This window comes from Coffea arabica, chromosome 11c (genome assembly GCF_036785885.1).
Source record: "Coffea arabica cultivar ET-39 chromosome 11c, Coffea Arabica ET-39 HiFi, whole genome shotgun sequence".
Classification (NCBI taxonomy): domain Eukaryota; kingdom Viridiplantae; phylum Streptophyta; class Magnoliopsida; order Gentianales; family Rubiaceae; genus Coffea; species Coffea arabica.
In genome coordinates, this window is record NC_092330.1 from 26,074,641 (window position 1) to 26,087,211 (window position 12,571).

Here is a 12,571-nt window from a genome sequence, read left to right on the forward strand (position 1 = left end):
AGCAACATGTTCTTGCACTGTATCATGCTTGCTACATTGACCAATCATGCATGGGGTTTCTCCCTTGGATTTGAACAAGAAAACTGTGCACTTTTGAAAGGTATATAGGGGTTAAACCTATAAATTGCTTTATTGGCTAAGTGAAGTTTTGAAATTCATAGTTTGCATTGATATTGGCGTGAAATGGCTAGACTCTTGATAGCTTATATGACCACAGGACTTGAGAGTGACCAAGAGAAAGAACCATGGTTTGAAGTAAAAAGGTTGTGATCAATTGGTAAGTGTTCCAATTGCATGTTCCATGCTATTTGTTGCTCAAATATGACTTGTTGCTTGAATTGGCTTATTATTGCATAGGCGAGTATGTACTTTATAGCACTTGACCTAACTTAACTGAGCTCTTGATATTCTGCTTATAAGTAAACTGTTTGCAAGTGAACTGATATACATATGCATGACTTGAAAGTCGGTTGTAGATGTTATCTCATCGATTATATTCACTGCTTGGGATCCTAAACTCCACTTGTTAGTTGGTCAAATTGAGCCAACAAGGGTTTGGTCGAGGAGACTAGCGAGCCATGGGTACTGTATACTGTTTACTCCACTGAATACTAATTCTCCATTGATTATTGTTAATTCACTGGATATGGTCCACTGGAATCGGTATACTCAAGTATTACCACCATTGTTACTGTCTGGTGTTCGTCCCCGATAAGAGGTTGAACGGTGGAAGGAAATTGGAGTAAAGCGGTGATCTACGGACATTATTACTGTACTTCAAAGGTTGACGGAGTGTCAACAGACTCGGAAAACATTGTTGCTGGACTGGCTGTAAGTGAAACACTGTGCGGGACTAAGTGCAATGCCTGGAATCTGGTAGGAGCTATTGTATCAGTTGTATCAAGGTTTGAATCCTGGGTGCTCTGCCTAGATCCTGGCAGGAGCCATCGTATTAGTTTCTTACTTTCTTCACTTTAAGATTTTGAGATATGTGACTGATGTCGTGCCAATTTGACTGTATATGTTCTTGGAACCTCACTAGATTTTTAGCTCATTCCATTACTTGTTTTCCTTAACGGGGTACGGGGATGAGAGAGACAAGAATAGTAATGGTTTGTAATAGGATATCTTGCGTTGGTATTTGACTAACACTATAGTATGGTACTAATTGATTAAGCTTTTTTCTTTTGATTTGTACTTTGCCTTGAATATTTGGACGTTTTGTGACATGTAAATATTATATTAATGGATTTTAGTGTTATTGATTTGGAATTGTTAGTGAGTGAATCCTGGTGAGAGTTTGGCAGACAGTCCACCAAACCCTTGAGTACGCCCTAGGAAGAGATGGGGTCGTCACACATAACCCTAGGCATATTTGTTTTTTTTTTTGGTTAATTTTACTAGTTGTGTTGTATGTTAGTAGTGTAGATTTACTTGCTTTATTTACAATAGTCTAAATAATAGAGGAGTTCGAAAACCATTGATAGTTGATGATTTTCTCTGTGGGATCGACCCTAATTATCACTATATTTCTTTTACCCATAAACTTGCAAAAAGTCAAGGTAATTGGGCTTAATTGATTTGATAATTAGGAATTTATAACTCTAACTCACATCACCCTCATGAAAAAGGAATCCTCAAAGGATAATGTCAATTGTTTCTTAATTAGATATTGTCTCCTAATTTGAATGGTGCATCTGATAAGGAAAGGAATCTATCCAATGTTCAGCTAAACATCCAGCTTGGAATGTGACTTGCATTAGGAAACTGCATGATTGTCCATCCCGATCCTTCCGGACTTGAAAGTTTAATTTTGGCATGCCCACGCTGAACAAGTTCAAAGTCTTCTTCTAGAAAATCTCTTCATTTAACTCCTTTTCACTCTTTTTCATTCCAAATTCCTACAATCAACGCTGGTTTCCAATATAAGTAGAATCAATCGATTAATACAATATTTGACTAAAATCATAAAAAAAAAATTTGCAAAATTGCTAACTAATATGCACCCTATCAATCTACATATTTTTTCTTATTTTGGTGGCGAAGGATCATTTATTTGCTCATGTCTAAGGTAGTTGCAGTTGCCATTGTGGTTAGCATTATCCTTGGTTTTTGGCATGCCGAGAAGTAAAAATCTATATTCATTGGTGTAATTTGTATATCTTTGAACATCAGCATGTATCTTTCACCATCGACAGTTATGGTAGGTATTACTAGTTTTTTTGTTACAATGGACTTGCAGCTAATTAATTATGTATAATTATCTCTAAACATATGGTTTAATTTTGTTTTTTGGTGTAGACTAATGGTCAAGATAAAATGTGTTAAGTATATGCCAGTTTTGTTATTGCTTACTAATCTTCTCAATGATATTGTCTAGATATGCTATATTTCACCAAATTTAATTATAATGTTGTGGCAAGTAATGCTAATATATTTCTTCTTATTACTACTTTAAATTCCATTTAGTGGGTGCGTAAGCACAATATTTTCTCTTGAATCTAATTGAGAAAGTGATTTTAAAAAATTATGGTAAAGAATAAATGGTTATTATACTTGTTCTAAGACATTTAATTGAGCTACGAAAGGTGTATAACCATTATTTAGATAGCATAATCAAATAACTAAATATATATTTTTTCTTCACAGAGTCCCAATGGCATTGGAACACTTTCTGGACCTCTTCAACTTGCACTCTATGTTCGATGTCATCATAATACAATTTGGGAGGATGACAACCACATCAAGATGCCATCTAAGATTCAATTCTCTGACCACAATGCATGAGTCTAAGAAGAATGCAATAGACATGATAATTTGATAGGATTTTGATAGTTTCCTTTTTCAAAGAAAAACATGAATTTTAAGACAAGTGTTAGATTTCTAGTATTTTTAGCTAACATTACTTCAGTCTTTTATTTTATACTTTTTTTGGTCTAATATCTTTATCCTTTTGCTTCCTTTTTTGTGTTGTGTGTGTTCCTAGTTGTATCTATTGTGCTTCCATATATTACTTTATTTGGCCAAAGGAAATTAGGGATCAATCACATTTGTTTCTTGCACATTAGATAAATATACTTTATCATGGTAGAATATTCACTAAAAAGATTTCTAAAATCAAATTTGTAAAACATTAATAATGATAAATGAAATTTCTTAAGTTATTTAACAAATGCAATTATCTCAAGTGTTATTTATAATAGGTTTGCTTACTAGATAGGAATTTGTAAGAATACCTTTTGATATTTGAAATCAAAATACAGTATCAAAGCTAAAGTAAATTCAATAGAGGACAAATTACAAATTAGTATACTTGTATTCTCACATATTGATTAAGCACTAATCATTTTAGAAAAACAAAAATCCTGCAAAGGCAAAAATAGACAAAATCATACCTAAAAACAACAAGGTAGAGAGAATGAGGTATAATACACTTTTGTAATGGCTATAAACAATCTCACTTGTGAGATTTATCTTCAATCCACAGCTCCTCTCACAAATTATCACCCCCGCTTCCAAATTCATAGTTGAGAAAGAGAAATTATTCTACACTATTTTTGCTGCAAAAAAGAAGATAGCTACCTGACTAAACAATGACCATCACCATCAAACCAAATACATTAATAGCCCCCATTCAAAATGAAAAAGATCAATGGCTCACACAAAGTCAAGCTAACGTCTATCTCAGCACATGTCACAAAGCATCAAAGAAGCATACAACCAAGACATTACAACGCTAAAATCAATTCACCGTATTAAAGGCCTCAGAGTTAGTCATATTTAGATGATAACCGGCCCATTTTCTACTATTCATAACTCCGTTCATGCTTGTAGTATTGTTATGATATAATAGTATCGAACAAAACAATAAGTTAATCTTTAGGGCAAAAAACCTCAACAACTATTAAACTATTTCCTGTATCAACCTTTGACCATCAAACAATTTTTTGTTACAAATTAGTCACTCAACTAACTACTTAGCACACCCATGACCATTTTATCAATTTTTGCTCTTAATCTACAAAATAATCAGAATATGTGTCAAAATGTAAGGGTATTTTTGTCCATCACTTACTTGACCCACTTTATGACAGTCATCTCCTTTCTTGATTGAAGGAGCATCAATTCTCTTTTCACCTTTTCCTTCCTTATGGACGCCCTCCTCGTTTCCCTTCTCCTTCATTATGGCCCAATTGCTATTTTTTGTGAGGCAAGTTTGGCCTAAAGATGGTATGGAGATGAATTTCTCATTATTTTAAGGATAAATTACCTTTTACCCCCTATAGTTTGATATTTTACCACATAACCCTCCAATAATTTGAAAACTTATATATAACCTTTTCATGATTTGGATTAAAGTGTCACTGTTAATTTTTTTATTAAAACTAATGGTCAATAGTAAAAAGTCAAGTCAAACTAATAATATGACAAATTTACCCTTTCATTACTTCTTTTTTCCCCTCCAAACATAACAAGAAGAAACTGAAATAAGAAATAGATAAATAAGAAATAAAAAAATCATTAAAGATTTGGTTGAAAATCCTATAATGATATTTGTAGTAAAAAAAAAAGATTTAACATTTTTTGTTTCTTTTTTTTATATGTCCCTTCTATCTTTTTAGTTTCTTATTTATTTTTTCATTTCCCTTCCACCTCTATTTTATTTGGAGAAAATTAAGATTTTGTAGGTCAAATTATAGGTTTTCAAAATCATCTCTTCTCTTCCCATAAAAAAAATGAAAGAAAGAAAAGCAACAAAGAAAAAAAAGGTAGTGAAGGATGAATTTATCAATTTATTAGCTTGACTTTAACTTTTTACTATTGACCATCAGTTCTAGCAGAAAATGTAACGGTGGCACTTTAACCGAAACCTTGAGAGGGTTATACATAGGTTTTTAAAATATAGGAGATTATGTCATAAAGCACTAAACCACAGGGAGCTAAAAAATAATTTACCCTTGTTTTAATTGATTGTATTTTTCCTGAATTGAATTTGTCCTTTGAGGTTTACTTCTCCTCCTTTTCGCCTAGTTGCTGCTTTTGAAAGAGGTTTTCAATAAGACAACATTATTCTCAAAATGGGTATAAAATGATTTTCTAATTGTCTTGATTGCATTTTACTACATTGAATTATTGTACGGAGTTTACTTATCACTTTTCAGTGTTCTTGGGATGTTAAAAGACAAAAATACCCTTGCATTTGGACACATATTTTGATTATTTTGTAGATTAAGAGAAAAAATCAATGAAACAGCCATGGGTGTGCTGATTAATTAGTTGAATGGCTGATTTGTAATGAAAAATTATTTGATGGTCAAAAGTTGATGCGGGTAATAGTTTAATGACCGTTGAGATTTTTGCCATGATATTTAAATTTAAAATAATGTCCTTAGAGTTTTGTTATTATTTTACACAACATTTTATTCAAAAACCGACATGGTAGACATAGTATAGTGGAAACTATAAATTTGTCAATGTGAAATGCATATTTTCTAGATTTGCATATCAAAACTATTTGTTAGCAAGAACAATATTCAGGAGGTTTGAACTATCTCTTAATGCGAAAAAAAGTAATATTTCAAATCTTCTATTTTGTAACTTAATTATCATTGTTACAACACCCAAAAGGAATAGAATAAAGTACAAATAAAATATAGAGTTTTATTTCTATATTTTTGAACTATTTCTCAAGGAAAGTTCCAAACAATCACAAGATAACAAACTTATTAAATACAAAACACAATAACAAACTAGTTACAATTTAAGAATTCCTTTTAAAAAAACTAAAGTCATGATGGTAAAAATCAAGTTGTTTTAGCCAAGAATCAGCTGTACTTTCAAGATCAACTAATTTTTTTTCATCACTTGTATTTTTGTTCTTCCAAAGATCTCCTTGCATTTTGTAAGCAGTTAGGCCAAATGAAGGAAGTACAATTTGGCTATGAAACTTCTCCTTATTTTCTTCCATTGCTTCAGAAATTTGAGTTGCTCTAGGATCTTTTTGATGATCATAGTCATAATCCCTTGCAGAATCTGTAGCACAGTTAAAAAATTTTTTAAAAAAAACTTATGCACTATAAATTAAATTTTTGCAACAATTGATTATGGGATATATTTCTCTAATTTCAAGATTATGTGAAGATGTGCTAAATTGCAACAAAAATAAACAATTTCACATGAACTACTTGATTTAATCTATTGACATTCTTTTTCTATAATATGTTTTGGGGAAAAATTCTTAGGTAAATATTAATTTTTATATTTTCATAAGAAACTTCTATCCTTATTACTTTTACATCTATCCATTTAACTATTCTGTTTGTTACATTTTAAATAAGTATTATCCAATTTGTATTTCATAAAGATAATAGATAATTTAGATTAATAGGTATAGTAATTCTCTGAATAATAGATGCAACATAAGGAAGAAAGATTGAATTCCCATTGTCAAGATTTTCCTTCTAAAAAAACTCCATATTCTTTAGATTCTTTAGTAAGGAAATTACGTATAAATAAAACTCTTTTTCCGTTGTGATGCTAGTTAAGAGTTATAAGAGCAAAATTCTCTAGTTGTAACATTAAATAAATAAAAAAATCTCTTCTCATGTATAATATTGTGAGACTTGTAATATTCAAATCTCAAGAAAACGTGAAATCTAACCTAGTTAATACACAATATTAATTACTAGAATTCTCTTAGTCTAGTTCTTAACTCATGCAAAAAACATATCAAAATTATTCCCATGAAGATGCTTTCTACGAGTATTCATAGAAGGTGCAGTATAAGGAAAAGTCTTCTACATAAGTAAGTCTCTACTTTGTTGTTAATAATTTAATATGAGCAAAAGTCAAGCAAACTTATTTTGTCACCAAAATAGAAAACTTATAAAAAAGGCTTACCTTGAAAGCATGAAGACAATGTATGGTACGTAAGAAAGCATGTTGCCAAATCCTTTACATACCATTTAGTTGGAATGTGATAAATAGGGTACCTAATTAAATATGAACAATAATTGTTATTGAATATCACTTAAGTTTACATATTAAAAGAGTGTAAAATTAATAGAGTATCTAGAATGGATTTTACCAGGCAATTGACATCCAACTTGCAGGAGATAGATCAACACTCCTTAATGATAGAAGTCTTGGATAATTTGGCATGAAATCCATTATCTATTATTTACATGTGAGTGATTTCACTTTTTACCTCAAATTTAAACTTAAATATTGGAAGTATTGTAAAACATGAGTATTAAGCACTATAATACATGTTTATAAAATTAGAACTATTATTTACCTTATCTGCAAGGGGAACCCTCCAATATGGGGAGGAAGTATCATGATATTGAAAATAGAGATAACCCAACCGATTAATTCTGGGGCAAGGATTCTCATCCTCGAAACTTGTATTTGCTAAGATGTCATCTCCACAAAATTCAATGTCTTGCTTAGAAGCATTGACATTTGCTCTTAAATTTCTATAAAAGTATAAGTAAGATTAATAAATCAATAAAATACATATAGATAAAGTTAAAACCAATATATTATATTAAAAATACAAAGAAAGTAGATTTATAGGTGTGATACCTCACCGCTGTAGGAGTTTTAGTGGTGTAGATTTGTATTGCAGATAAATATGGGACATAGTACTGCACAATACTTTTGCCATGGTCTAACACAATAGGGGTTCCTACACCATAAGCACTCCATTCTTCAGATGATGACGGAGGTAACACAGGCGGGAGGCAGCTGGGGCACAACGAATTATTTGGTTCGACCCCGAGCGCAGCCGCCTGCTTTGGAATCTCACTCCCCTTTTGGCTTTGGCTTTGGCTTTGGCTTTGGCTATGGAGGCCTCTCATCGCCATTTACTACTACTACTACTTATCAGTTCAACAACAGGAATTGTCGGCTTCAAAGGCCGTCTGCTCTTCCCACTTCAATCTTGTCGTCTGTAGCTAAAGAGCCCCTCACCCTTTCCCGAGCCCTCCTGGATGATACTACTTCTTCTTCTGATGCGGAGGAGCTTAAGAGTGTTGCTGAGGCTGATCCTTCACTAACACTCAAGAAGAGGGCGGCTGAGATATCTCCCGATTTGAAAGGAACTTCTGTATTTCTTGTAGGGATAAACTGTTCCATCAAATCCAGCTTGGGGAAACTTCTTGCTGAGGCACTGCGATACTATTACTTTGACAGTGATGATTTGATTGAAGCGGCTGCCGGTGGAAAATCTGCTGCTAGAATAGTTTTCCAGCGGGATGAGAAGGGTTTCCGGGAATCTGAGACAGAGGTACTGAAGCAGCTGTCCTCCATGGGCCGTCTTGTGGTTTCTGCTGGAAATGGCACTGTTCAGTGTGCAGCCAATCTGGCACACTTGAGACATGGAATTTCAATATGGATTGATGTCCCTCTAGACATGGTAGCCAGGGAGGTCATGGAAAATGATATTCAACTTCCTGCATCTGACCTCACAGTTTCTGGACCTTATTCTGAGATTTTGACTCAGCTGACTGAACTGTATGAAAGAAGCCGGAGTGGATATACTGCAGCTGATTCAACTGTTTCGCTCCCAAAAGTAGCATCTAATTTCGGTTACAAGGACCTGGTTGAAGTAACAGTTGAAGATATGGCTTTAGAGGTTCTCAAGGAGCTCCAAAAACTAATGAGACTTAAAAAGATGATGGAAGCAGCCGCTAGACCATTTTAATCTCCAAGACCTTTTGTCACTGCCATTAACTTTGGGTTAGTCCATATGTATTTTTGTTCCTTATTGTTTTACCTTGCTAATTATTATACCACTTCTTACTGCTTTTCATCGTACACACTTTGCTATATGCAGAAGTTTTTCTCAGTATGTCCCTGTTAAATTTTAAAAGGTCTGTTTGAGTGGAAAAAAAAAAAAAAAAAGCACTCCATTCTTCAAAAGATCTCCAAAGATCTTCCAATTTAAAGTATTCAATAGTATCTTTATCATCAAAGAGCCAAATATTGGTAATGTCTTCTATGTGACTCTGTAATATTTGAGAAGTATAAAAAATTATGTAATAAATAAACATTGATACTTACATTGATTAATGTGGTAGAAATAATTTAAAAAATAAAAATGTAAAAGATAAATGAAAAGATAATTGTTTATGCCATAATTTTGTTAACCAATTGAAGAATATAATTCTAATGATAAAATGTGGAAATAGTGAAATTATTGAAAAAATAATGTATGAATTTTGAAACTTATGCGATGTATCATTTGCTCACATAGATCCATAAATAGAAAATAGGTAGAAGTGCAATACTAGAAAAATAAATATTGCATAAACTAATATTCGATTAAAGTAATTAATATTCAAAATTAATTGAAATAGGTAAGTTGACTGGAGGAAAATAAAACTATTTGGCATAGGATCCAATGGACAAAAATGAACTTTTTCAGTTAAGTAGCACAATTGACATACATATGTCTGTTAAAATTTTGAGATTTAAAATAATATCTCGCATGTTTGTAATCCATGAACATAAAGTCAAAAATCATGTTTCAAATATCAAAAATTGAGAAAGATTATCATTGTAAATCTAGATTATTGATACCTGAGGAAGAACATTTGAAGGAACCACTGGAACCACAGAATGAAGAAAATTTTCAAGATTTGACCATTTGTTGGATTGTGAAGAAGAACAGTAAGGTTTTGACATTGTGAGTTATCAAATGAACTTGAATGGAGATTAGGTCTTCATGCTCGTAGAAAATATCTAAACACCAAAGTCTTCACAGAAGTATTTGCTTTTCTGTCGTCATTTGTATAAATCTTCTTGTTGTCCTTGAAACAATCATAATAGTGAGGTAGATTATTTGAAAGTAGTTAGAATCCACATAATCTAGTAAGTATTTATTTGTCATTAATTGAGACAAGAAAAGGAAAAAATGTAAGGAGGATATAGAATAAACAAGGGCACAAGGATTAGAGGATGGATAGCTTTTACTTTTTGTCTTTATTCATTGGATTGACAAAAGTAATATTCGAAAAATCTACATACCGGTTTTGAAAGATATCAAATCCAATGTATTCAAACCACAATACAAACAAACAATAAAATATTTTAGGGAAGAAGTACATATCATGCAATAAATGGTTAAAAATGAATTGAAAATAATATAGGGAGAACTGCACAAATAGTCCCTCACATATTGCAAATGTGAAAATTTAGTCCCTCAGATAAAAAAAGATCAATTTTAGTCCTTAGCAAATAAAAAAGGATCAATTTTAGTCCCTTTTCACTTTTCCGACTGATTTTTGCCCGGAATATCTCACGTGCACACCACGTGGCCAACTTTTCAAGGGTAAAAATGTCAAACCACTTATCTGTTGACCAAAATCAAAATGTAAAGGACGAATACTTCCCAAAATTCTTCTTCTTCTTCATTTCAACCAAACCCAAAAGCTGAGCTTCATCTCCATGGCAGAACCACCACGCGGCGGTTCTTAACTTTTCGGTAGAGGTAGTTTACGAGTCGTTGAAGCAGATGCAGTATGGTTTTGAAGAGGGTTGCTCTCCGGTTTTGGTGATGAAGAAACGACACTCCATGAACAGGAGAAATGCACTGAGCAAAAAAGAGAAGTCAAGATTTGATGGGCTTGGATGATAATAATAATAATAATAATGTATTGGTTTTGGAAGATTTAGGCGCTGACTATTTGGAGGAGCTCCTTGGCGCATCCGAAAGTACATCTTCTTCTTGTCCTTGGCGTCATCAGTGAATATGGCTAGACAGGGACTGAACTTTTTTTAAGTATGATTTAAATATTCATTCCTGCTTCTTTTAGCGTTGGATTAAATCTTCTTTAGATGCATTATCTTATCTAAATATAAGAAGATGGTACTCAAGTGGCCATTGGAACACCCATTTGAACCTTCGCACATTCATGTTACCTAAAATATAAAATTGGCAATTCTTAACATGAACTGGCCGGCCACTACTCAAATTTCGGAAGTTGGTGGGTATGATGAACTCCACCACTAAATCCGAGAGTGCTTCAAAAACAATGTTGGCATCCTTGTCTGACTTGGAAATTAGCAAAATAGTTCTTTAACTCCATTTTCCTCCTAACCTTTCTCCTTATCTGCTATTTATTGGCTCTGGTAGCCACAGACACCACTCCCTCCTCCCAGAACCATCACAAACGCAAGGAATTGATGCATCAAGAAGTAGAACCATCTGATGAGGTAGGGTCGTTTCGTGGAATAGGATGATTAATCTTGATTAGTAGTTGGCTAAATAAGCAGCTACATTTCTGTGTTTGTTAGTTAGTAACTAATTGTGCTGACGTGGCAAAAACAGTTACCAATTGGACAACTACCAAGAAGGAATTGTGAATAGGAAACTAGTCAGTTTTTGACTTGTTGACTCTTTCACAGTTTTCCTGTATTCTCTCTAATTCATTTCGATACAATTCACCATTCTACCTCGAGAATTGATCTCCATTATTCATCAATTCTCTGGGGTTTAGTTCAGAGATCTTCACTTTCTTCTTGCATCAGGAATTTACATAATAAAAAAAGTACTGGAAATCTATAAATGAACACGAGATATGGGGGCAAAGGGAGCTATACCGACTCTAAAGTATCTAAAATGGTATGCTCTACTTTTGTTCGTTTTCTTGTACACGTCATAATAGAAGCTCTAAGTTCTTGGGTTTTTCTCTGTATCTTGGTATTTTGGCATATCAGCTTAGCGTTTTATTCTTGGCATGGATAGTGCACTTCTTTGGGTTATGGTTGTGGTGGTGTTCTTTTTATCTGTTCATTGGTTGTTGTTTTGGTGTAGTTTCTTGGTTATTTGCTGTTTTGGAAGGAACAGAGTTCTTGTATTTGGGTAGCGGGAGAGTTCTTGCATGAAGGAGACAACTCTGTTGATTTCAGAGTCTTCGGGTAGGGAGAATGAAAGCCAGGGGAATTTAGGCAGGGGTTGGGAGCTACCCAAATGGTTCTTGGGCGAACGATGCAAGCCAAAGTTCCACTGCAGGAAGCCATGTTCTGCCGCAGTCGCTATGCGTGGAATATTGCACGAACCAGGGGACGCTTGGCCCTGTTTGTTCCTGGTATGGAGAATCCTTATTCATTTATACACCGGACAGTTACGAAGATGGTGGTGTTAGCTCCTAGACCAGGCATGCCAACCCCTATCCCGCAGGTTTTGATGGTTCATCTATATTTGGTATCCTCCCTGTGGGCAACTTGCCGATTGGCCACTTGCTATTTATCAACACTGAATTGTCACAGCAGGATTCCAGTTGCTCTATAAAAGTTTATTCTTATGATCATCACAGCGAAAAGTTCCAGAATAAATCCACCTTCTGGTACACCGCAATTACAAGTTGGGGGTTCTGCCATGGAGATGAAGCTCAGCTTTTGGGTTTGGTTGAAATGAAGAAGAAGAAGAATTTTGGGAAGTATTCGTCCTTTACAATTTGGTTTTGGTCAACAGATAAGTGGTTTGGCATTTTTACCCTTGAAAAGTTGGCCACGTGGTGTGCCCGTGAGATATTCCGGGCAAAAATCAGTCGGAAAAGTGAAA

The 12,571-nt window shown here is 33.7% G+C and overlaps 2 protein-coding genes across 2 annotated transcripts; one reads left to right on the forward strand and one right to left on the reverse strand.

The window, feature by feature from the left end:
- Window positions 1-5,739: 5,739 nt before the first annotated feature.
- LOC113715958 (uncharacterized) lies at window positions 5,740-9,690 on the reverse strand. The gene is made up of 7 exons (XM_072070046.1): window positions 9,586-9,690; window positions 8,912-9,011; window positions 7,588-7,711; window positions 7,298-7,478; window positions 7,088-7,173; window positions 6,901-6,992; window positions 5,740-6,033 (listed from the first exon to the last, which is right to left on the reverse strand). The coding sequence occupies exons 1-7, from the start codon at window positions 9,688-9,690 to the stop codon at window positions 5,762-5,764; spliced, it is 960 nt and encodes a 319-aa protein (XP_071926147.1). The 3' UTR covers window positions 5,740-5,761.
- Window positions 7,703-8,851, forward strand: LOC113715959 (probable inactive shikimate kinase like 1, chloroplastic). Its single transcript, XM_027240261.2, has one exon. The coding sequence runs from the start codon at window positions 7,718-7,720 to the stop codon at window positions 8,705-8,707; it is 990 nt and encodes a 329-aa protein (XP_027096062.2). The 5' UTR covers window positions 7,703-7,717; the 3' UTR covers window positions 8,708-8,851.
- Window positions 9,691-12,571: the final 2,881 nt, after the last annotated feature.

Bases quoted from the DNA above. Each gene is read 5' to 3' on its own strand.
- LOC113715959 (XM_027240261.2), top strand. From the start codon at position 7,718: ATGATGACGGAGGTAACACAGGCGGGAGGCAGCTGGGGCACAACGAAT.
- LOC113715958 (XM_072070046.1), bottom strand. From the start codon at position 9,690: ATGTCAAAACCTTACTGTTCTTCTTCACAATCCAACAAATGGTCAAAT. The intron at 7,479-7,587 runs GTATCACACCTA...ATACTTTTATAG, and splicing joins AAAACTCCTACAGCGGTGAG to AAATTTAAGAGCAAATGTCA. The intron at 6,993-7,087 runs GTAAAATCCATT...ATATTTAATTAG, and splicing joins AGTTGGATGTCAATTGCCTG to GTACCCTATTTATCACATTC.